This window comes from Halichoerus grypus, chromosome 7, assembly GCF_964656455.1.
Source record: "Halichoerus grypus chromosome 7, mHalGry1.hap1.1, whole genome shotgun sequence".
NCBI lineage: Eukaryota > Metazoa > Chordata > Mammalia > Carnivora > Phocidae > Halichoerus > Halichoerus grypus.
Window position 1 is genome coordinate 130,168,211 of NC_135718.1, and position 21,357 is coordinate 130,189,567.

The following is a 21,357-nucleotide window of genomic DNA, read 5'->3' on the forward strand; positions in this document are numbered from 1 at the left end:
TATCCATTCATTAGTTTATACATAGTTAGGTGCCAAGTAGTTATCTGTTGAATGAATAGATGTCCGCCGAAGAAAGGCTAGGTGTTTTTTGGAGGTATGTGAGGATATTGAGTTTGGGGTTCATTTCTGTTGGTTCAATGTCACCGATAAGCCTCTGACTACAAAAACTCACATTTGTTTTTTTCTATTAGGATATAGGTACTGCCATTGTTTCAGACACCACAGATGATTTGTGGTTTTTGAATGAGTCTGTATCAGAGCAATTTGGTGTGGGAATAAAAGGTGAAGCTGCAGACACTGAACAAACAAGTGAAGAAGTAGGAAAAGTAAGAGACAAAAAGGTATGTTTGGAAAAATTTCACGTTGGTTGTATTTATGTGCACATAGTAGAATCTGTTCAGATCTGGTATCCTGACCCTTTGTACCACAGATGACTTACATAATCCCCCCTTTTACTTTTATTGTTTTCCTGTATCCGGTTTTCAGGTTCACATTAAGTTAACCAACACTATCTTAAAAATAGGATAGGACTGCATGGGTAAAACTCCTCCTTCCTCAGAAGCAAGAAGCTGCCCCTTCCTCCTTGTCTAATCTCTCCCTGTGGAGTTTTTGCTTCTGGAGACCTTGCTTTGCTAACAAGGCAAAGTTCAAAGTGGCTGTGGCAGCCTGTAGGGAAAAAAATTCTTACTTCTTGGACATCTCAGTGTCTTCCACAGTCACTCATATCTAAATGGGAATAGACAGGTGAGTTCTTCTTACATAAGTTAGAGTCTAAATAAGGGGAAAGAAGAGAGAACTCTGAATACACACAGTGTGAGTACACTAAAAGTCATATAAGCATGTGCTCAAGTCTCAAAAGAGATTGGACAGCAGATCCAATGCCTGAGATTGATAAGATTCTCAGTAAACATCTATTGAGTAAGTATAACAAAACACAGATCTAAATAGGGTCATCTTTTTAATTTGAGGGATTTTCATAGTAATTTGGGTTCCTGAAGGATATTTTGATATGTTTATAGGCAGATCAGCGCTTGGGTCCTGCTAGACTAGTTGTATGGGTGGCATTAGAAGGGACTCCAAGTGGCTGGAATGAAGACAAAGGTGACATTTGGAAACTTCCATTGAGAGAGATGGAACTTAAAATACTTGAACTTGTGTGAGAAAGTTGACATACTGAGGTTCCATTTGTATCATAATTGATTTTATTCCATTCACTAGATCACAAAATAGGGTTTTAATTTTTAGAATTTTAAATTTCTGAATTAGAAAATTTAGAAGACACTTCCCACATTTCTTGACTTTCTGTTTCCTGGCCCACGGGCATGTTTTTTTTTTTTTTAAGATTTATTTATTTATTGGGGCACCTGAGTGGGTCAGTCATTAAGCGGCTGCCTTCGGCTCAGGTCATGATCCCCGGGGTCCTGGGATCGAGCCCCGCATCGGGTTCTCTGCTCGGCAGGAAGCCTGCTTCTCCCTCTCCCACTCCCCTCTGCTTGTGTTCTCTCTCTCACTATTTCTCTCTCTGTCAAATAAATAAATAAAATCTTTAAAAAAAAAAAAAAGATTTATTTATTTATTTGAGAGAGAGCACAAGCGGGGTGAGGGGCAGAGGGAGAAGCAGACTCCCCGTCAAGCAAGGAGCCCGACGTGGGACTCGATCCCAGGACCCTGGGATCATGACCTGAGCTGAAGGCAGATGCTTAACTTACTGAGCCACCCAGGCGCCCCACTGGGCATGTTTTTATGGGACAACCAGAGTATGACATAACTAGTTTTACTTTTGGATATGAAATTTACTTTTCATAAAATACTTTTCATTCTTCACATCTCAGTTCCTTATTTTACGTAGTGCTTTTCACTTCATTTTTTCATGCAGTCCTTATTCTTGTGAATGCCTGCATAAATTCTCAAGATAAAAAATTTCCACATTTAATGATTTGTAGCTTTTCTACTCTGCTACCGTTTATTTTCATTGAAGTCATACATATGGGTGCCCTCTTGTATTTGGTGAGCCTTCTGGGCACTTTTCAGTCCTTTCTTCTATTGAGCTGCCAACTGGGTGTGCCCAGAGTCATGTAAGCCATTTTCTTTTTCTTTTCTTTTTTTTTTTAAAGATTTTATTTACTTTTTCAACAGAGAGAAACACAGCGAGAGAGGGCATACAAGCAGGGGGAGTGGGAGAGGGAGAAGCAGGCTTCCCGCGGAGCAGGGAGCCCGATGTGGGGCTCGATCCCAGGACTCTGGGATCATGACCTGAGCCGAAGGCAGACACTAAACAGCTGAGCCACCCAGGCACCCCAAGCCATTTTCTTTTCAAGTGCTAGTGATGGAGGCACAATTTGAGCTCTAAATTGAAGCTCTTCTGTCTTTTTTGCTCTCAGGTTATAGCCTCATCTAAACTAGGTGAACCTTACTAATGAGATGTCTTTGCCCTCACAGGTGGTTGAAGTGGGAAAAAATGATGACCTTGAGGACTCTAAGTCCCTAAGTGATGATACTGATGTAGAAGTTACCTCCGAGGTATGAGTAGCTAGTAAAAAAGCTGTCTTGCACCACGTGCGTCTTCCAGTGTGAACGTTCCAGCAATGCACTTGTGTTGAAGAAGGCCATTTCCCCCGTTTCTATCTTGCTTTCCTTGGTGTTAAGACATATTGGCTTCTTTATATCTTATTAGAGGTTTTTATTGGGATTTGGAGAAGAGGAGGGTGAGTTGACCTAATCCTCTCCCCACCTTGAAAGGGGTGACTTAAATGCCTGTCTGTATGCCTTTCTCCCTGCTAACAAAATTCTTTGGACGTGATGCAGTGGATACACAGAGTTATTTAAAATAGTCCTATACTACTTTCCCCACTAAACAGCCCTCCATAATCCTAAAGATAGACCTGTAAGCTACCTAAAATTCTTTCTCAAGAATAGAGATCATATTTTCACTGCTTTCTTAAAAACAAACCAGTGGGAAATGGCTTAATCTCCACACAGGTTTACATTAATGGAGGGCTAGTAAATGAAGATGTAGTATTAAGCTATTGGGTATTAGGTGTGGATTTGTCACCAGATGTGACAACCGAGGTTTAGATTCAGACATACGCCTTGCCTTTCTCTTTTCATGCTAGTTCCCCATTTTCCTTTCAGCACTTCCCTTGGCTCACTTGCTGGGAAGGGTGGTGGGGGAAGGAGAAGGGAGGGGATTTTACAGTTTGCTGCTTGGGGATAGAAAAGTTGTAGGTTGTCTCTGGTGTTGATCCTCCCCCCAACTCCCAGCCTGCCACTGTTGACCATTATGGTAATGCATTGTAAATTATCTGTGCGTAGCTAAGTAATAAAATGGAATATATTGGTCCATTAAGTGTTCTTGACGATAATACAAATAGCAGAGATAAGTGTTTCCATCTTAATCAGACTTCTGTGGCTACTTGGGCCCAGAAAACCTATTAAGCAAATAGACTGTATTTCATCAAATCAAAGATGCCATTTAATTTAATAAGCCCTATTTATGTACTACTAAAGAAAAAAAAATGATGCCAATTAGACTATGACACACCATCAGTTATGAATTCCAAGTCTTTTGAAGTGCCTTTGAGATTCTGTATAGCATGAAATAGATGAGATGAGATCTGGGATCTTAAACTGGCAAGAATGTTTTGACGCTGTCTAAGGACCACCAGTTTAACAAATGGTCGTGTCCCTGCCTCTTGGCCTAGGCAGTTGAGTTAGGCCTTCTAAACATGAAGTGTGCAGCCTTCATTCTGAAAGTAATCCAGCTTGCCTATGTTAAATCACTGATCCTGTCAAAGCCAGGCAATTATCCACATTAAATACTCTTGACTTGTTCCAGGTAGCTACCTTTGCATTAAGTGAGGCATTTAAAATTCACTGAGCTCTAGTATCTCCTAATTTGAATATGGAGAAGTAGGGAAAAAGTTACCAGCATCCAAGGGCAAGAACATTCATTTTTCAGAGGGTAGGGTTTAGGCATACAACAGTTAGTGACCTCTGATCCTGAGAGCAGTGAGAGAGCATGAGTAATGTAGTAGTTTTCAAACCTCTTTTTTTTTTTTGGTAAAGATTTATTTATTTATTTGACGGAGAGCACAAGAAGGGGGAGCAACAGGCAGAAAGAGAGAGGGAGAAGCAGGCTTCCCGCTGAGCAGGGAGTCTGATGCGGGGCTCGATCCCAGGACCCTGGGATCATGACCTGAGCCGAAGGCAGACGCTTAACGACTGAGCCACCCAGGCTCCCCATTATTTTATTTTTTTTAAAGATTTTATTTATTTATTTGACAGAGAGAGACAGCGAGAGCAGGAACACAAGCAGGGGGAGTGGGAGAGGGAGAAGCAGGGAGCCCGATGCGGGGCTCGATCCCAGGACCCTGGGATCATGACCTGAGCCGAAGGCAGATGCTTAACGACTGAGCCACCCAGGCGCCCCCAAACCTCATTTTAATTTTAGCTTCCTTTTTGCCAAATTTTATAACATTTCTTAATTAGTGGGAAGGAAAGAAAGTGTTATCTTTTCTTCATTCTTTAGCCTCTTGCTCAATAAAAGAGTAAGTTGTACAATGAGAAATGAACTAAAAAAGAAGGCAGCAGGGAAAAGCAAGCAATGTAAATTCCACCCAGACTAGACAAAATGCCAGAATAATGAATTTAACTTTCTTAAAGATAGCTATATCAAATTTTGACTTGAAATGGCGATTTTGTCACTGTCACTGTAAAACTTCTCTAGACTTTCTTACATGTGGCTGTGGAATGTTCAGATGTGAGGCTAGACCACTGACGTGGAATGTCTGGACTCTCACTAGCTTGGTGAGATGATGACATTTGGCCTACCCTCCCTTTTTCTCAGCTTCACGGTCACCACTGCGTGAGTATTAATCGGCCGCACTTGTCGTTGTAGGATGAGTGGCAGTGTACTGAGTGCAAGAAATTTAACTCTCCAAGCAAGAGGTACTGTTTTCGTTGCTGGGCGTTGAGGAAGGATTGGTATTCGGATTGTTCTAAGTTAACCCATTCTCTCTCCACGTCTGATATCACTGCCATACCTGAAAAGAAGGAAAATGAAGGAATTGACGTCCCTGATTGCCGAAGAACCATATCAGCTCCAGTTGTTAGACCTAAAGATGTATATACAAAGGAAGAAAAAAACCCCAAACTTTTTGATCCCTGCAGCTCAGTGGAATTCTTGGATTTGGCCCACAGTTCTGAAAGCCAGGAAACCATATCAAGCATGGGAGAACAATCAGATAACCTTTTCGAACAGAGAACAGATACAGAAAACATGGAGGATTGCCAGAATCTCTTGAAGCCATGTAGTCTGTGTGAGAAAAGACCACGAGACGGGAACATTATTCATGGGAGGACAGGGCATCTTGTCACTTGTTTTCACTGTGCCAGAAGATTGAAGAAGGCTGGGGCTTCATGCCCTATTTGCAAGAAGGAGATTCAGTTGGTTATTAAGGTTTTTATAGCATAGCTGACTCCATGAATTGCAGAGAAATATTAACGGGCTAGGTATGTATCAAAATGTCAGTATTGAGCGTCCCCACTCGGCGTAACCCACTGCATCTGTTTATTTATTTATGTAAACATCTGTGTGTCACAACATTTTTCCTTCTACACTTGGAATTTGAGAATGAGTTCTTTAGAACTAGATTTATCAATTTGGGGAACTCCCATTAATATGAAAAGATGCGTTAATCACTTCATTCTCTCTTTAAAGATGAGGATCTGGGAGAAAGCAACTGTCAGTACAAACAAAAGTACTTTAATTCGTTCACTTACCCAGTTACTTGAAGATTTAGTATTTCTTTGATTAATTTTATTCCCTATTCTTTTTTTCTGTTAGGGAGTGTTCTTAGGCATCAAGATCCAAGGTGGCTTTTAGAAAAATATTAGAGCTAACAATGAAAAAAACATAAGTAATTTGATTAGTCAAGCTGTGTAATGCTATAGATCACTTTATGGTTGCAATCAGGCCACACAATTCAGATAAGCCAAAAGAAAAGTCTTAAGAAACAAGAGCATTTTTGCTAACATACCCCTGAAAGAATTTTGAAAAACTGTATATAACCTTTTGCACATTTTACACCTTGGGGTATGATTAGCAAACAAAGCGTTCCCTTATGGTGAGTTGTAGACATCTGAGTAGCCAACCTAAAACAAGCTACTCTAAGGGGACGGTTTCTGTCCCTTGTGCCCCTTTCCAAGCAGTTCCTTCTCCATTTCATGGCTCTCATTCTCGGTTAGTTTTCCTTTTGCACATGTTTAATGTGACATCTAAATTTTAAAAATAAATTTAAGTACTTACAAAGGATACCCTATCCAATATATTGTATATGTGCCTTAAAAATATTTTTCTCAAAGCCTTGGAGCTGTAGATTTAGCTGATTAAATTTATAGGAAAAGTCCTGTCATATAAAGTAGCAAAGCCTATTCTCATATTAAAATTCACTAGCCGAATCATATTTCATTTTCAGTCAGAAAATGTTTGACTTTATTTTTAATTCAGGTAAATGCATTAACACATTTCTGGCACAACCTTCTCAATTATAGTTCTTTTTTTTTTTTAAAGATTTTATTTATTTATCTGACAGAGAGAGACACAGCGAGAGAGAGAACACAAGCGGGGGGAGTGGGAGAGGGAGAAGCAGGCTTCCTGCTGAGCAGGGAGCCCGATGCGGGGCTCGATCCCAGGACCCTGGGATCATGACCTGAGCCGAAGGCAGACGCTTAACGACTGAGCCACCCAGGCGCCCCCTCAATTATAGTTCTAAGATAGATGAGGTGCAGAGTTTTTAACCGAAGCTCTCTTTGGTTTACTCTGTCCTCATTGTCCCTTGAGAATTTTCTGTTGTTTTTTTTTTCTTATTGTTGTTCTTTTGTTTGATGCCTCCAGAGGTTTTTTACATTCCGAGGCAATGCCCCGTAGTAAGATTCTAGATGGGTATGAGTCAGCCTTTCTTTTGGAAATACTGAGTATGGCAGTTGTGAAAATGAAAATAAGTAAAGAAAAATGTTAGATCTGAAGAAGCCTTATCTGAGCACATAAATCTTAGGGCAATACATATGGAAATTGAAGATCTTTAAGCTGATGTCCTTATACATATTCCTGTCTGCTTTCCCCATGGAAAAAATCTTGATGTATGCCCAGGGGTTTGCATATGAGATTTTGAAGACCATGGCCCTAGAATTAACAAATTTACTGATCATAAAAATCACCTCAGTTGCTTGTTAAGAAAAGCCCAAGTCAAAAAAAAAAAGAAAACAAACAAACAAACAAACTTAAACAAGAGCCCTATTTCCCCCCGTGAGGGGTTTCTTTCCACTAGAACATGTGTTCTGGAAGCTGGTAAATGGTCCACAGACTACACTTTGGGAAGCCCTGCCCCGGAAGGAAGGGTTTTCCCAGTTACAAGAAATACAACGAACAAGATTGCTTTTAGCATATTTAATTTCTTGAGGGGGAGTTTTGTTAAAAGTTCTAGAAGTTTAAAACTAGAATGCACTCTTAAACTCAACCCCTGTTATTTTGCACTTCAGGCTAAAAGGTAAATGACAACCAAGAGTCACAGCTAGTGATGCAACTGTTACTAGAACCCAAGTCCCTTGTAGTAAATCCCAAAACCATGCTCACTTTCTTCTCATTATTTGTTAAATATTTAAAGGGTGATGCTTGTGGAATTTGGGTTCAAGATGCTCATCATCTTAAAATCTTGCAGAATATGACTTGCAGCCAAAGTAGGACTTTAGAGAGAATGACTTTTAACACTTTCTCCCCAAAGAGAAAAGGCCCAGTAAATATCAGCCTTTCTTATATAATCAGATCTAAGTTACTCCTCCCCCAGGGAGAGGACAGATGAAGGTACAGGGGAAACTGAACCACTTTCTCCAGTATTGTTCCTCCTTAGGGAAGGAAGCCCAGGTCTGTCGCTCTCTCTAGGTATCAGGGGCAAGGGTTTTCCCCTCGAAGCAGAATGAGTCCTCGGAGTTCCGTGTTCTGTTAGACCGTGGTGAATGCAGCAAGTTAAATGTCTGTCTTCCCTATTTTCTCCCAAGTGCTCCTGTCTTCAGAATAGTTTGATAGCCCTCAATTTTGTCTGATTTTTGCCAGTTAGGAGCTTTTGCAGGTGATGACTTAAAGGAGGGACAGGGTGAGTAGGGAATCTGCACTTGCACCCTCTGATTCCTCTTATGTAAAGCTGCAATTTTTGGAAAACTTAAGAAAAAAATTTAAAAATTTTATTTGCATTTGTAGATATTTGATGCTAATTTTGGTACATCCTTGCCTAGCATAGGATCCTCTTCTGCTACTCAGCTTTCTTTCTCCCCCTTGCTCACCTGGGTTTTTTGCTATCCCCATTACCACTAAATCCTTTGCTTAGAAGATTCCAAGCTGCATGTTTGAGCTGTGAGTATTAGGATAAACCTACACTTGGGTTTACTGTCCCTCTAGCAAGAGCCTTGTGAGTCACTGCAACTGTTACAGAGAAAGAGCTGATAGTCCCCCCATAGCTTATCTGAATGCTGCTGCAGATTGTTTTCCTTCACCCAGGATCCTTATTTCATGTCTTCACGAGCATAGGACAGCAAGGAGGATTTCTTGTGGTAAAATGGGTCAAGGATCCTACAAAGAGCCAAATAGTGCTATCAGAGCAATGCTTTAGACCAGCAATGCTATCAGATGCTTTAGACCATCTTGATTCATCTTTCATTTTGTTCTTTTTTCAATGACACTGCGGTACAGGTGTATTTTACTGCCATGAAAGCAATACATGGTCTTCATGGTTTTACTCCTATGACAAGAACTCTTGATTTCTACACACTACCATTTATCTTTTGTTGTCGTCAGAGCCAGCCAGGGCTCTGGTTTTCTGGAGACAGTGCCAATTTACCCCTCTTCCAGCGGCCCATCTTATTTGTCTCCTTTCCTCCTCTTTCACTCTCAGCTGCTTGAGTTGAAATCTTGATTGTGAGGAAAGGATCTGTTCAAGTAGGTGCCAGCAGAGTTGACTGTTTCTGCTGTATCATGCTATAGACTTAGGATTAATGAAATCATCCCACTTAGTGCTTGGTTTCTCTTCTCTTCCCCTTCCCTTCCCCACCCTTCCCTTCCCTTCCCTTCCCCTCCTCTCCCCTCCCCTCCCTTCCCCTCCCTTCCCTTCCCTTTCCCTCCCTTCCCTTCCCTTTTCTTTTTTTTTTAAGTAAGTACGCCCAATGTGGGGCTCGAGATCAGGAGTTGCACACTCTACTGACTGAGCCAGCCAGGTGCCCCAGCACCACATTTCTTATTTTAATTATCATTTAATATTTATGATCATGTTATCCTGGACAGAAAGTTCAGAGCGAAAACAAGAAATCCTTAGAAACAATGAATTTCTAGGTTACAGCTAAAAATGTCTCCTGTCTCATTAACTCACTGTTCTTGCACCGTACTTACAATATTTGCTATGCTTTTGTATTAAATACTTAAATCAGACTTTATAAAAATCTTAAGACCAAGCCTTCAGAGGCATATTGCCATTTCCCCCACAGTCCACCTCTGGAATATTGAAGGTTCGCAATCCTAGGCTTGGACAATGGATCGCTGTCAGCCAGGCCAGCCTACAAACTGCCATGAACTTTTCTAATATGAGATGGAATCACTGCCAAGCATTTGAAATATGCAGTTGTGTTTTAATAATAATTTATGTATATTTAGGTGTATATAATGCTTTGTGGGACATTATTTTGTTTGTAAGAATTTATTTTTAAAGGTCAGGATCCTTTGTAACATTTTTTTTAAAATGTCAGTTCAGTGCATTGTTGGCTCCTTTGAACAGTCATTGATGAGAAATTGGTGAATGTTAGATCTTGGGTTCTATAGAACTATTGTAGTATTATCTCTTGGTTCTCTTTAGAAAGGAGGAAATTTTTTTTTTTTTTTAAAGATTTTATTTATCCATTTGACAGAGAGAGACACAGAGGGAGAGGGAACACAAGCAGGGGGAGTGGGAGAGGGAGAAGCAGGCTTCCCGCGGAGCAGGGAGCCCGATGTGGGGCTCGATCCCAGGACCCTGGGATCATGATCTGAGCTGAAGGCAGACGCTTAACGACTGAGCCACCCAGGTGCCCCAAAAGGAGGAAATTTGTTAACCAGATATTTGGGTTTTTTTCCCACAGAGAGTCATGTGAACTTCTGAAAGTACATGCCTTTAGATACTGTGAAGCCGTTGTTTTTCATTTACCGTAGTATCTACTTAAATTGTTGACTGGTGTAAAGAATTTATTTTGATGGTTCTCTTCATTCATGAGTATATATGTATGCACATACACTATCAAGACTGCCAATGCCTTTGCTGAAAATGGCTATAGAATAGGAACTAGCTGTGTTTCAGATCTTCACTTCAAAGATAAAGAACCCGTAAGCTCTCCCCTGTGCCAAAAGCAAGATGTACAATGTTTACACATGTCTGGAATTTTGCACTGCCGTAGGGTATGCCGAGGTTACTTTGCTGGAATCTTCCAGATGGTGATTAGTGGAGTTGTAGTTTAGCATATGAGGAGAGATACTGAGGATCTAAAGCTAAACTGGAAATGAGTGAGGTAGTGGTTGAGGTGACTCCCTGACCTAATTTGGGGACAGTTTTTCCAGATTGCTTTGAGACGTCCTGTCTGTGGACAGCGCTTTCCTCGGTCACCATTGCTACCTTCTTCCTTTTATAGGAGCCACCGGATCTCTTCTCTCCTGTGGGAGAGTGCCCCCCAAGCATTCTGAGATCTTTTGGTAGAAGGAATGTGCAATCCCAAGGAACGCCATTATTGGTGAATGTGGCATTGTTAAAGAAAGTAGAATCTTAAAGATCCCTTGGGTTTACTGTGCCTCTCTCAGGGCCTTTCGAGTGACTGAAAATGTTGCCGATTGGTGTATCTGCAGACAGAGGTAACTGATACTTGTTGGTAGCTTAGCTGGAGTCCCGGATGCTGTTGCTGCTGCGGATTGTTTTCCTTCACCCAGGATCCTTACTTAATGTCTTCCGGGAGCATGGGACAGCAAGTACGAGTCCTCATTTCTTGCGGTAGAATGGGTCGAGGATCTTAAAAAGGGTCAAACAGTGCTGTCAGAGCAATTCCTTTCCCAGAATAGTTGCTATAATTTGGCAAATGCTTTCTTGAAAATTGACATTATCACTATGACACTGACCATTTATTAGAGCACCTAATGTCTTATCCCAAGGCATTTTTTTTTTTTTTTTTAACAGTAACTACTTTGATGTAACCTTTCTCCTTCCTCTTCCCTTACTATTGCTCTTTTTTCCTCAGAGTTCACAGTGATCTACTTCTGGATATTGCTTTTATACCAAAGGCCTTTTGTATCACCCCCTGGGTGGTTGGAACTACAATATCTTTAGATAAGACTTCTCTTTTCCTGTCAGTCCTGGGGAATGTTTCTTTTGCAGGGGTAGGTGTTGGATTCTAGCAATAAGGAAGGGAAGCTGTGATACCAGAGCTACTGTCTAATAAAAAACAACTTGTAGTTCAGGCTTCCTTTGTGTCCGTGATGGGGGAGCAGGGAAATGAGCTCCCCTGTTGCCCCAGCACTAAGAAACTGAGGCCAGCCTTCCCTCTTCTTACAAGAGGCCCTTTTTCCCCTGCAGTTTGCCTTGTTTTTCACGTCCTTTTAAAATCAAAACACCTCCTTTGGTTTTTTTCTTTCCTCCTTTTAAAAATAATAGAAAATGTTTTAAAAGGAGAATGAAATGTTTCTGGCCTCCTCAGTACTTGGCAAGGTAGAAGTTGTAAGCAGCCTCTGCATAGGACTCTGTCCCTTAGTCTACAGGTAGGCACTGTTAAGTGCCTTTTGGATAGAGATAAGGAGTGTAAGATCCTTCCGCCATCTGCAGTCCCAGTCATCACCTTTTTAAGCCTCGTATTTTTCATCTGTTAAATGAACACACATACTACCCTTTCTACCTCATAGTTTGTTATGGAAGTTACGGATCTGGAGCAGCTTAACCTATATATACATTGCCTTGAATGACATGTTGAAAATGGTTATACCGATCTCTGGGGTATATATTCAGAATACCTCATGTCCTGGAAGCTGAGCACAAGCTCCCCGTAGTGCCTGCCTAGCAGAGCGTATGTTGCTTCCTTGTACCTATGGGTGTAGGTACTTACACATATATACTTCATGTAAGTAACCTGTAACTTATATGTAACTTCTTGGTATGAAGTTCCTGACTAGAAAAGAGTTCTGTCTCTAGGTTGTGAGAGAAGTGTGTGTAAATTTGGATAGTAGATACAACTGCTCTGCCGTGGTCTGGATGGACAAAAATTTTCTACTTGCACTTGAGTAGGTGGCCTAAAATGAACTGCCGATATACAGAAAACATGCAGTTTTCCAAATAACATATCTGTTCAGGTAAGCATAATCAACAGGAGTGTAGCAAATGTGGTTTCATAAAGTGGACAGAAAAAAGCAATGTCAAGTAACTTTGAATAGTGGCCAGCTCACTAAATGAGACATTTTCATGTGTTTTTGCCTAGTCCTTTTAAGCAATAAGTTAATGACTCTGTATCTTTCTGGGTTTTGCACTATGTAATGCTTTTAATACCTTTTGATTCTGTTGTGCTTTCTGGTGTATTAAATATTTTTCATTTTGCCATTTTGTGGTGTCATTATTGGGGAAATTTGTGTATCACAAAATCTCACTTTCTGTTTTTATATGTAATCTTTAGTCTGATTTGGGGACAAAGAGAATAGATTTTGCAAAAGAAGTTACGTACTTAAAATCAACAGTGACTTTTGATATTTTCCTCCATTCACCTATTAGAGTATTGTATTTCATTTTTAGGTTCCCAATCCTGAAGGGAACCTCAAGATTTCACAGAGTATTTTTTAACCTTGAGCTAGTTAGTTAGGCCAACTGGAATTTCCCCAACTAGAGCCCTTGAGAATTAGAGACTGTATTGAACCTGCACATCTAGAGTGATTTAAGGCAAGCCTTCTCTCTAGGCACAAGTCTGTACCGAACTCTTCTGAGCCCACGGGGATATCATCTTGTCCACCTTCTTTGCTGCTGGAGAGATTGCAAATGGTGAGATGACAGATTTGCCTCTGTTGAGTTGACAGAGAGCTGCTAGGTGCAGGGTTCTAGTTTGTGTTTTGAATTGGGGCTAGTTCACGAGGTGCTGAGGGCCTGTCACAAAGTATACATTAATCACTTATCTGCCTAACATCTGCTGAGGTCTCTAGAAGTGGTTCTTAAATTGGGAGGTGGATGATAGCCCTCCCTGAAAAGCTCATGAACTTACCAGATCTCTTCCACAAAAACACAACATTGTACATTCACTCTGAGGAGCTTCATTGCAGCCACTGGTCTGTGCCCTCAGGTTCTGTTCTTTGGAAGGATATGGAAGACAAACTGCCCGCAAAGAGCTTGCTAGCCCACATTGTCAAAAGGTCATGTCCTTACAGCTAAGACTGTTCAGGTGAGTGAAACATCTGGTCATTTGTCCCGAGCTCAGGGCCACTGCAAAGCAGGTGCAGACTGGTGCACACCGCACGACTTTGGGGGGCACACTTCATAGGCTGTCTTATCTAGAGATACGCAGTATACACCTGTATGAGGAGCTCCCGGGGGCGGGGTGGGGCTGACATGGAAATACCAGGGATAGCATTTTAAAAATGAAAACAAGCAAGAGGAACATTAGAACCAAGGATGAAGTCAGTTTCTGTGTCCACACAACCCTTTCCACGTTTTGTGACCTCTTTAAGGTATTTTGTAACAAATCCAACTGCATAACGTGTTTTGTTTTCTGGGTTTTCCATCCTACTCATCTTGAGTCCTGGCGCTGCAGATGAATGTAGTCTTGAGGCCAGACGAAGACGAGCTGAAACTAGTAAATGATTTAAATTGTCATTAGCAGACAAATGCCTAGTTAGTTGGTGCTTGTTTGCCAGAATTCACACAAATCTGTCCTCTAAAGGTATTTTAAAGATTAGTGCTATTACAAAGATTTCAGGTCATTACAGGATTGGGGATACGAGGATCATCTCACCTACATCCCTTCCCAACTCGAAACTCATTTGCTTTCTTTCCTCTTCAAAATAAAGTTTGGGAGTTCAATTCAGTACAGCTTATGACTTATTTGGTGTTCATATGAGCCAGATCCTGCTTGGCACCGGGAATAGTACAGTGAACTAGGAAGCTCCCTCAAGTTGCCTACAATCCAGCAATGGCCTTCAGGACATCTGGCAGTTTCCACGCGGGCCGAGGAAACGGCAGTCAAAGAAGTACCCGTGAGAGCAAGGTGTGTTTGCGAACGTCCCGTTGTTCTGTGTGGCCGGAGCAGGGGGTGTGGCCAGAGCAGTGAGGAGAAAGGCGCCGGAGTGCTGGAGGGGCTGGCTGATGAAGGTGTGCTGTGCCACGCCAGGGAGTTTGAGCCTTAGCCTGAAGGCAGTGGAGAGCCCTTAGAGGATTTTAAGCAGGTGTGTGACATGGTCTCATTTGCATTTTTGGAAGATTCTGGCTGCATTGTTAGAATAGACTGGAGTGCTGGCCAGACTAGAAGCAGGGATAACAGGTTGTGGCAGCAATCTGGCCTAGAAATGATGATATTCCTAAGGTGATGGCAGTGGGCCTGGAAAAAATAATAGTAGATAACATTGACTAAACACTTAGTAGGTGCTGACCTGGCATTTATTATCCCATGGGGTATTTAAAGCTTAGAGGAATGAAATAACCTGTCCAAGGGAATTAAGAGTCACAGAATCAGTCACTGGTTGAAACTATTGTGTCTGAGACAAAAGCCCAAAAGAAGTGCATGGATTTGAGGGAACCCCAGGCGGAAGGGACAAGGGATGCCCTTCCTGAATGAGTCACTGCGGGTGTGAGGGAAGGGGAGGGTCAGGGATGGCTCCGGGGGATGGCGGATGGCCGTGCCGTTCACTGAGGTAAAAATTATGGGCAAACGGGTAGGTTTGTGAGGGTGGTCGTGGTGAGGTAGGAAAAAATGATGAGTTTTGTTTTGGATGTGTTGACTTGGCGCATATGAGAAGATCCACATGGAAATAGAGAGGCCTGCACTGTAAATATCCTGTATCTTATACTTCGAAGGTCCCGGGGTGCTGTGGTGAAGAGGAGGAACGTGGTCCTCGCTCTCGTGGCTTAGGGAAACTGGCCGGTTCAACACGTAGTGTTGGTGTGGTGCCTGTTCTGTGAGGAGCACACGTGTTGCTGTGGGAGACAGAGAAGAGGCGCCCGTCTAGTCAAGGGTCGAGGAACAGCCTCCTTGAAGAGACGAGAAGCTGAGAGCTCAAGGAAGAATGGGGGTTGGGAGAGGGGGGAGCAGGGGTGCAAGGGCCTTTAGGTGAGGAGCCCATATGGCATCTGGGAGACTGGAAAGTTCGGTGTAGTTGAAAGCAGGGAAGGAGAGAGTGGAGTCTGAGGGAGGAGGCAGTTGGGGTAAGAGTTTGAAGAGAATGGAGAAGGTCTGAAGTGGGAACTCTGGGGAATAGGAGAGAATGGACCAGGAAAACCTGCGAGGCCATGGCCCGACAGCCCTCGTCCCTGGCCTGGGGCTCCTCAGCCTCAGCACTAGTGACATTTGGGCCTGGGAAATTTTCCGTTGTGTGTGTTGGGGGAGGGGAGTGTCCTGTGCATTGTGGCATCCCTGACCTCTACTCAAGATGACAGAAATGTCTGCAGACGCTGCTAAATGTCACTTAAGGAGAGAATCCCCTCTGGCTGAGAACCAATAGTTCCAGCCGCTGAGATGTTTTGGGAGAAAAATCATACAACCTGCTGATTGCTGTTACTACGCATTCATGTCCCCAACCTGGGCTCTCGGTTCTACCTGGTTCTCCTGTTGTTCCCCTGATAGTTGAAGTGATGGTTCTAACCTAGAGGAGAGGAAGAAGAAAGTGAAGACAGGTTTATTTAGCTTCTCTAAGCTGCAAATATGTCATGGGATAATAGAGGTTAAGTCAGCACCTACGAAGTGTTCAATAAAGGTTATCTATCATCATTATTTCCGGGAGAGGGCTGATAGGAAATGGGAAGCCTGAATGAAATTGAAAGAATGGTATGGTAGGAGTGGACTGAGAGCAGAAAGGACAGGCCGCTGTGTTCTGAGATGGATTGATGTTCTAATAAAGACTTCAAAGATTGGGGTAGATTGAATTGTCAAAACATCTGCCACTTCTCTCTACCACACCTTGGAGAGGATTATCCTCTCTGCCCCAATGACACCAGGCTTGTCGATGAAATGTGAGGGGGAATGAAGTGTACTACTTCTTTTTTTTCCTTTTTCTTTTTCTTTCTTTCTTTTTTTTTTTTTTGAGAAGGGGGACAGGGGCAGAGGGAGAAGGAGAGAGAAGCTTAAGCAGGCCCCATGCCCAGTGCGGAGCCCAATGCGGGACTCGATCTCACAACCCTGAGATCATGACTTGAGCTGAAATAAGAGATGCTTAACCGACTGAGCCACCCAGTCTCCCCGAGTGTACTAGTTCTGAGCAGAGGTTTAGGGACCATTACGGGGGTGAGTCGTGCTCCTTTCCCTCAGCATGAGGCTACTGCGCCCCAGAATGGGGGCTGCTCCTTCAGTCTGGCTCCAGGATTGACAGGAGCAGGGAGCAGAGCTACAGCTATCCTGCAGTGGGCAGAGAAACAAACATTTTATAGGAAGCCACTGAGATTTGGGGGTGTGTTACCACACTGACTTAGTTTGAGCTGACTGGTGCAAAGGGGGAACCGTCCCAGGTGAGGGTAAGTCCCCACATGGCATAGAGTGAGCGGTTCAGGTGTCATGGACGGGAACTTTCTTGATGTTGGGGTGGTCAATGAGGGAGGGTCCTGTGAGGCTGGGGTGTTGGATGGGTCTTTCATATGACATTGATATCACCCAGGCTGATGGCAGTGTTGTAGGAACCCAAAGTCTATAGTGAATGAGCGAAATATCTGGAAGGTAAGCAGATGACACAATAAAGGAGGGGTCTGAGTCTCAAAAGAGCAGAGATTTCTGTGTGGAGGGATAATGGTCTGGGTACAGTATAGGGGAGGCCCATCTCCTTTACTGAAGGTACATGGGGCAGGGGAAAATGACCACAAGATTTCTTTTTTAAAGATTTATTTTTATTTATTTGACAGAGCAAGCAAATGCACAAGCAGGGGGAGTGGCAGAGGGAGAAGCAGGCTCCCTGCTAAGCAGGGAACCCTGTGTGGGACTCGATCCCAGGACTCTGGGATCATGACCTGAGCTGAAGGCATCTAGACGCTTAACCAACTGAGCCACCCAGGCGTCCCTGACCACAAGATTCTTTGGGGTAAAGCCAGGTGTCTTTTAAGGCAAAGAAACAGGAAAATGAAGTTTGTGGGTACAGGCAGGGGGATGTTTACCATGAAATGATTCATACAGTAGTAGTTCACAACTTGTTTGGGGTTAAGGGGTGGCTTCTCTGGGCTCCCTCTCTGAGAAAGGATATATATGTAAAATTTTATATGCAAACCCAAGGAAGTTTTAGACCCCCTAAAACTTCCTCCGGATCCTAGGTTAAGAACCCTGTTCTAGAACAGTAGCTGTCAGACCTCAGCAAGCACAGACCTGAAAGGCTTTGCCAGCAGATTGCGGGGCCCCATCTCCGCAGGGTCCATTCAGTAGGTCCACATTTCTGTCCGGTTCCCAGGTGATGCCGGTGTGCTCGTTTAGGAACCATGCTCTGAGAATCACTGCTATAGTTTTATTTTATTTTTTTTATTTTTTTTATTTTTATTTTTTAAAAGATTTTATTTATTTATTTGACAGGGAGAGACACAGCGAGAGAGGAAACACAAGCCGGGGGAGCGGGAGAGAGAGAAGCAGGGGGAGTGGGAGAGAGAGAAGCAGGCTTCCTGCGGAGCAAGGAGCCTGATGCGGGGCTCGATCCCAGGACGCTGGGATCATGACCTGGGCTGAAGGCAGACGCTTAACGACTGAGCCACCCAGGTGCCCCGAATCACTGCTATAGTTTTAAACTATGATTGAAATTTTGGGGAGGGAGAGGAAGAGTGGGGAATTGTGAAGGATGGGTTTTTGTCCTACTGGACTTCTAGATCTCAAGCAGATACTCAAATGTTTCTGCCACACACGCAAAGCTTCGTGGGTAGAGAAAAGAAGGGAGAAAGGAGCGAGGACTCATTTCAGGCTTAGGGCCAGGTGTGCAAAAAATTCTCCTTTAGGTTAACATGTCTTTAGAGATAATTTTCTTCAACACACAGAGGGGAAGTGATATCAATCACCGCCTGACTGATGAACGCATGCAGTCTGGGGAAACCCATCTTGCCTCCTTGCATTCTGGGACTTTTTTTTTAAGATTTTATTTATTTTATTTCAGAGAGAGAGAGTGAGAGAGAGAGAGAGCACGAGACGGGGGGAGTGGGAAAGGGAGAAGCAGACTCCCCGCTGAGCAGATACCCCGATGTGGGTCTCGATCCCAGGACCCTGGGACCATGACCTGAGCCGAAGGCAGACGCTTAACGACTGAGCCCCCCAGGCGCCCCGCATTCTGGGACTCTTTCCCCTTCATCATTAACCTTTAAAAGAATCACTAGTGGGAAATAAAACCATGCATTTGAGTCAAGTTAAAGAAACGTGAAACGTCGCTAGTGCCCTAAATTGGGACATTTTAACTCAAAAACTCCAGCTTCATACTGCTCAAAACTGGGTAAAGTTGCTACCTAAATAAGGGTTACAGATTTTGGTGAAACTTGCATCTGCTTTCTTCTTTCTCCCTGTGTGTGTGTGTGTGTGTTTGTGTGTGTGTGTGTGTGAGAGAGAGAGAGAGAGAGAGAGAGAGAGAGAGAGACTTGTAACCATCAAGAGTTCTGGAATCCTTGGCACTGAATCAGAATTGCCCATTAGCTACTTGCTGGGTGACCTCAGGCAGTTCACTTAATGTCTCTAAGCCTCAGCTCACTGATCTGGAAAGCAGAGCGTGATGGACAGATGAGCTAATGCATGTGAGGTGCCCAGCACGGGACATGGCCTCTTCCTTTTGCTTGCAGCTTCCTCAATCACAGGTGCCCAAACACCTCTGGCCTCTAACCCGCAGATGTAACCTATATTGTCCACCAGAGGGCACCAGTAACCCGTAAATCTAAGAGGAAGGTTGCTTTGCCCTTAAAACAGTTGATTCGCCCTGAGGATAGACCCCTGGGTTCAAGTCTTTATTAAAATATTCTTACTGCTGGCGCTTGAAAGAATCATTTGTAAGATTCCTCTAAAATCCAGGAGGGAAATCTGGAGTAAGAGGTTTAGAGTAAATGGAGCTCTTACTCCACATCAGCCGTCAAGAGAATTATATTTCCGTTTTTTTATTTTGTCCATTTCCACCATCCATTCTGTGTCTCTTCAGACTGTCTGTAACCTAGTTACAAATTATACTCTCAGTAATAAGCTATTGCAGTTCCTTTCTTCCTGGCTTATTCCAATGAACTGAACTGCTGTTTTTTCCCTTTGATGTGCATTCTCCCCCCGATCCCCCCCACCATGGCCTTGCTTCCAGTGGCGGGTGGTGGGTGGGATCTATTTCTGAGCCTCTGCCTTACTGCTGAGCCTCAGCTATTTCCCTGAATCCCTTTGGGGTGAGAGTCTAGTGATGGGCAGGTACCCATCACAAGAGGCTGTGTTCTGCGGAAAAATAGCTCTTTCTCCTTCTGAGAAGGGGAACAGCTGGGAAAAGCTGAGGCCACCAGTCACTAGAGCCTCCCTCAAAAGGTCACGGATTTTAGGGGAGCAGTGATATCCAGTGTACTCTACCTGTCAACTTTGTTCTTTGATTTGATGGAAGCCTCAGGTCAGCTTCCAACTGTGGACATGGGAATGCCGGCCCAGACCAGAAAAGCCTGAAAGAAAATCAAAAGGGTATGTCATGCATCATTTTAGGCACACAGAACCATAAAGTATTTGGGGTGGGTGGTGAGGACTCCCAGGAATCTAGCGCAGCCCCTCCTTGTTGGGAGAGGAGAAACAACAGGACCAGTGTCACCTGTTTGGTTACTGGAAGACTCACTGTTCTCGCAGGACTAGAACTTAGTTCTCTTAGTTCCTGCCTCACCATCCCCTTTTCTAAATCAGTTGTCATCGCTGCCGTTCACTGCACACCTAGTATGTGTCTGGTATCTGTTTGGTTTTATCTCAAGTCATCTCCACAATGATCCTGTGTGAGAAGTGTCATGTTATGTGAATGAAGTAGACTACCCCCGTTTTACAGAAGCTTAGAGAAGCTAAATGAAAGAGAGGAAAAAATTAGCCAGTTTTCCATTTTAATCAGTGTTTGGAGTGTTCTGCAAGGACAAATTTTGTTTTGTTTTGTTTTATGGACTATCCCTTGCCTAGTGGGATATTTAGCATCTCTGGCCCCCAAGCACTAAGTGCCCCAGTCATTAAGGCACTAATTATACCTTCCAGAAACCCCAGAAGGCACCGTAGAGGTGGTCCTGCCACTGGTTGGAACCACTGCCTTAAATGCGTGGCCACAGGAAAAGGAGGATTAAACAAAATTGCTCTGCTGCTCTGGTTATTTTTATATTAATGAAGGTCACTAGATGAAGATAACAGGACAAGAGGAAGGAAATCTCTGGGGGTGAGCATAGCTCCACAAGGGAAGAGGCTGAATTATAAAGGAAGGGAATGAGCACTAGACCAAGGAGATTTTCCTTTACTGTGACTGTGAAAACCTGGAGTGTGCACAGTCTGGCCTCACAAGCTCGTCCCTGTAGAGACTGGTCGTGTCTTGTAGACAAGGAGGGCAGCTGGGTCAGGGGACAGTGGGGAGAGCTGGGTCTGGAATAGTCTGGAGAGCGGTGCCTCAATAAAGGGTGTTTTCATGTGGTCATGTGGGGTCCTTGTTGCTGGCCTTTCTGATATTTCCAGAGAATCCACTACGCCAGATTTGTGTGGGATATTTCTCTATTGTAAATATTGGATTTAAAAAGTACTTTTAACATTAGTTAGGCCAAGAAAAAGAATTCCTGCAGGTGCATTGGGGTGGTCTGTGACCTGTGGGTCAGGTCATCTCGGAGGGGCCATTCCCATCTAAGGGGCCATGGCGTGCGCCCACCGTGCTGGGTGACAGAAGAGACGCAGGTGTCTGCGTCCACCAGGAGGCATTTCCTCCCCATCCTAGCTGCAGGCAGCAAGCCAGGCTGGGCAAGGACTAGTGAGCATTCCCTGGGGCACAAGTGAGCTGAAGTGGGCGATTCCTGTGCAATCTTTGGTCCCTCTGGATCTGGGATTCTGGGATTCTAGGGTGGTTTCCTTGAAGGCAGAGCTGGGAACATGAAAATTCTAGAGCCTGGCCAATGCCTATCGTGTGACCAGCTCAGGCCCTGGCAATGG

At 43.6% G+C, this 21,357-nt stretch overlaps 1 protein-coding gene and 1 long non-coding RNA gene across 2 annotated transcripts in view; one reads left to right on the forward strand and one right to left on the reverse strand.

Annotated features, from left to right (window-relative positions):
• MDM4 (MDM4 regulator of p53) overlaps window positions 1-12,644 on the forward strand; it is a 45,759-nt gene extending 33,115 nt beyond the window's left edge. The window contains exons 9-11 of the mRNA XM_036075902.2: window positions 192-341; window positions 2,440-2,520; window positions 4,898-12,644. Coding sequence (XP_035931795.1) covers window positions 192-341; window positions 2,440-2,520; window positions 4,898-5,473 — 807 coding nt within the window. The 3' untranslated portion in view covers window positions 5,474-12,644. The remainder of the gene's footprint in view (window positions 1-191; window positions 342-2,439; window positions 2,521-4,897) is intronic.
• A 1,487-nt stretch (window positions 12,645-14,131) lies between these two features.
• On the reverse strand, window positions 14,132-21,084 carry LOC118525269 (uncharacterized). The gene is made up of 3 exons (XR_004912069.2): window positions 19,777-21,084; window positions 15,838-15,883; window positions 14,132-14,622 (listed from the first exon to the last, which is right to left on the reverse strand). It is a non-coding gene; the product is annotated as an uncharacterized LOC118525269 (long non-coding RNA).
• Window positions 21,085-21,357: the final 273 nt, after the last annotated feature.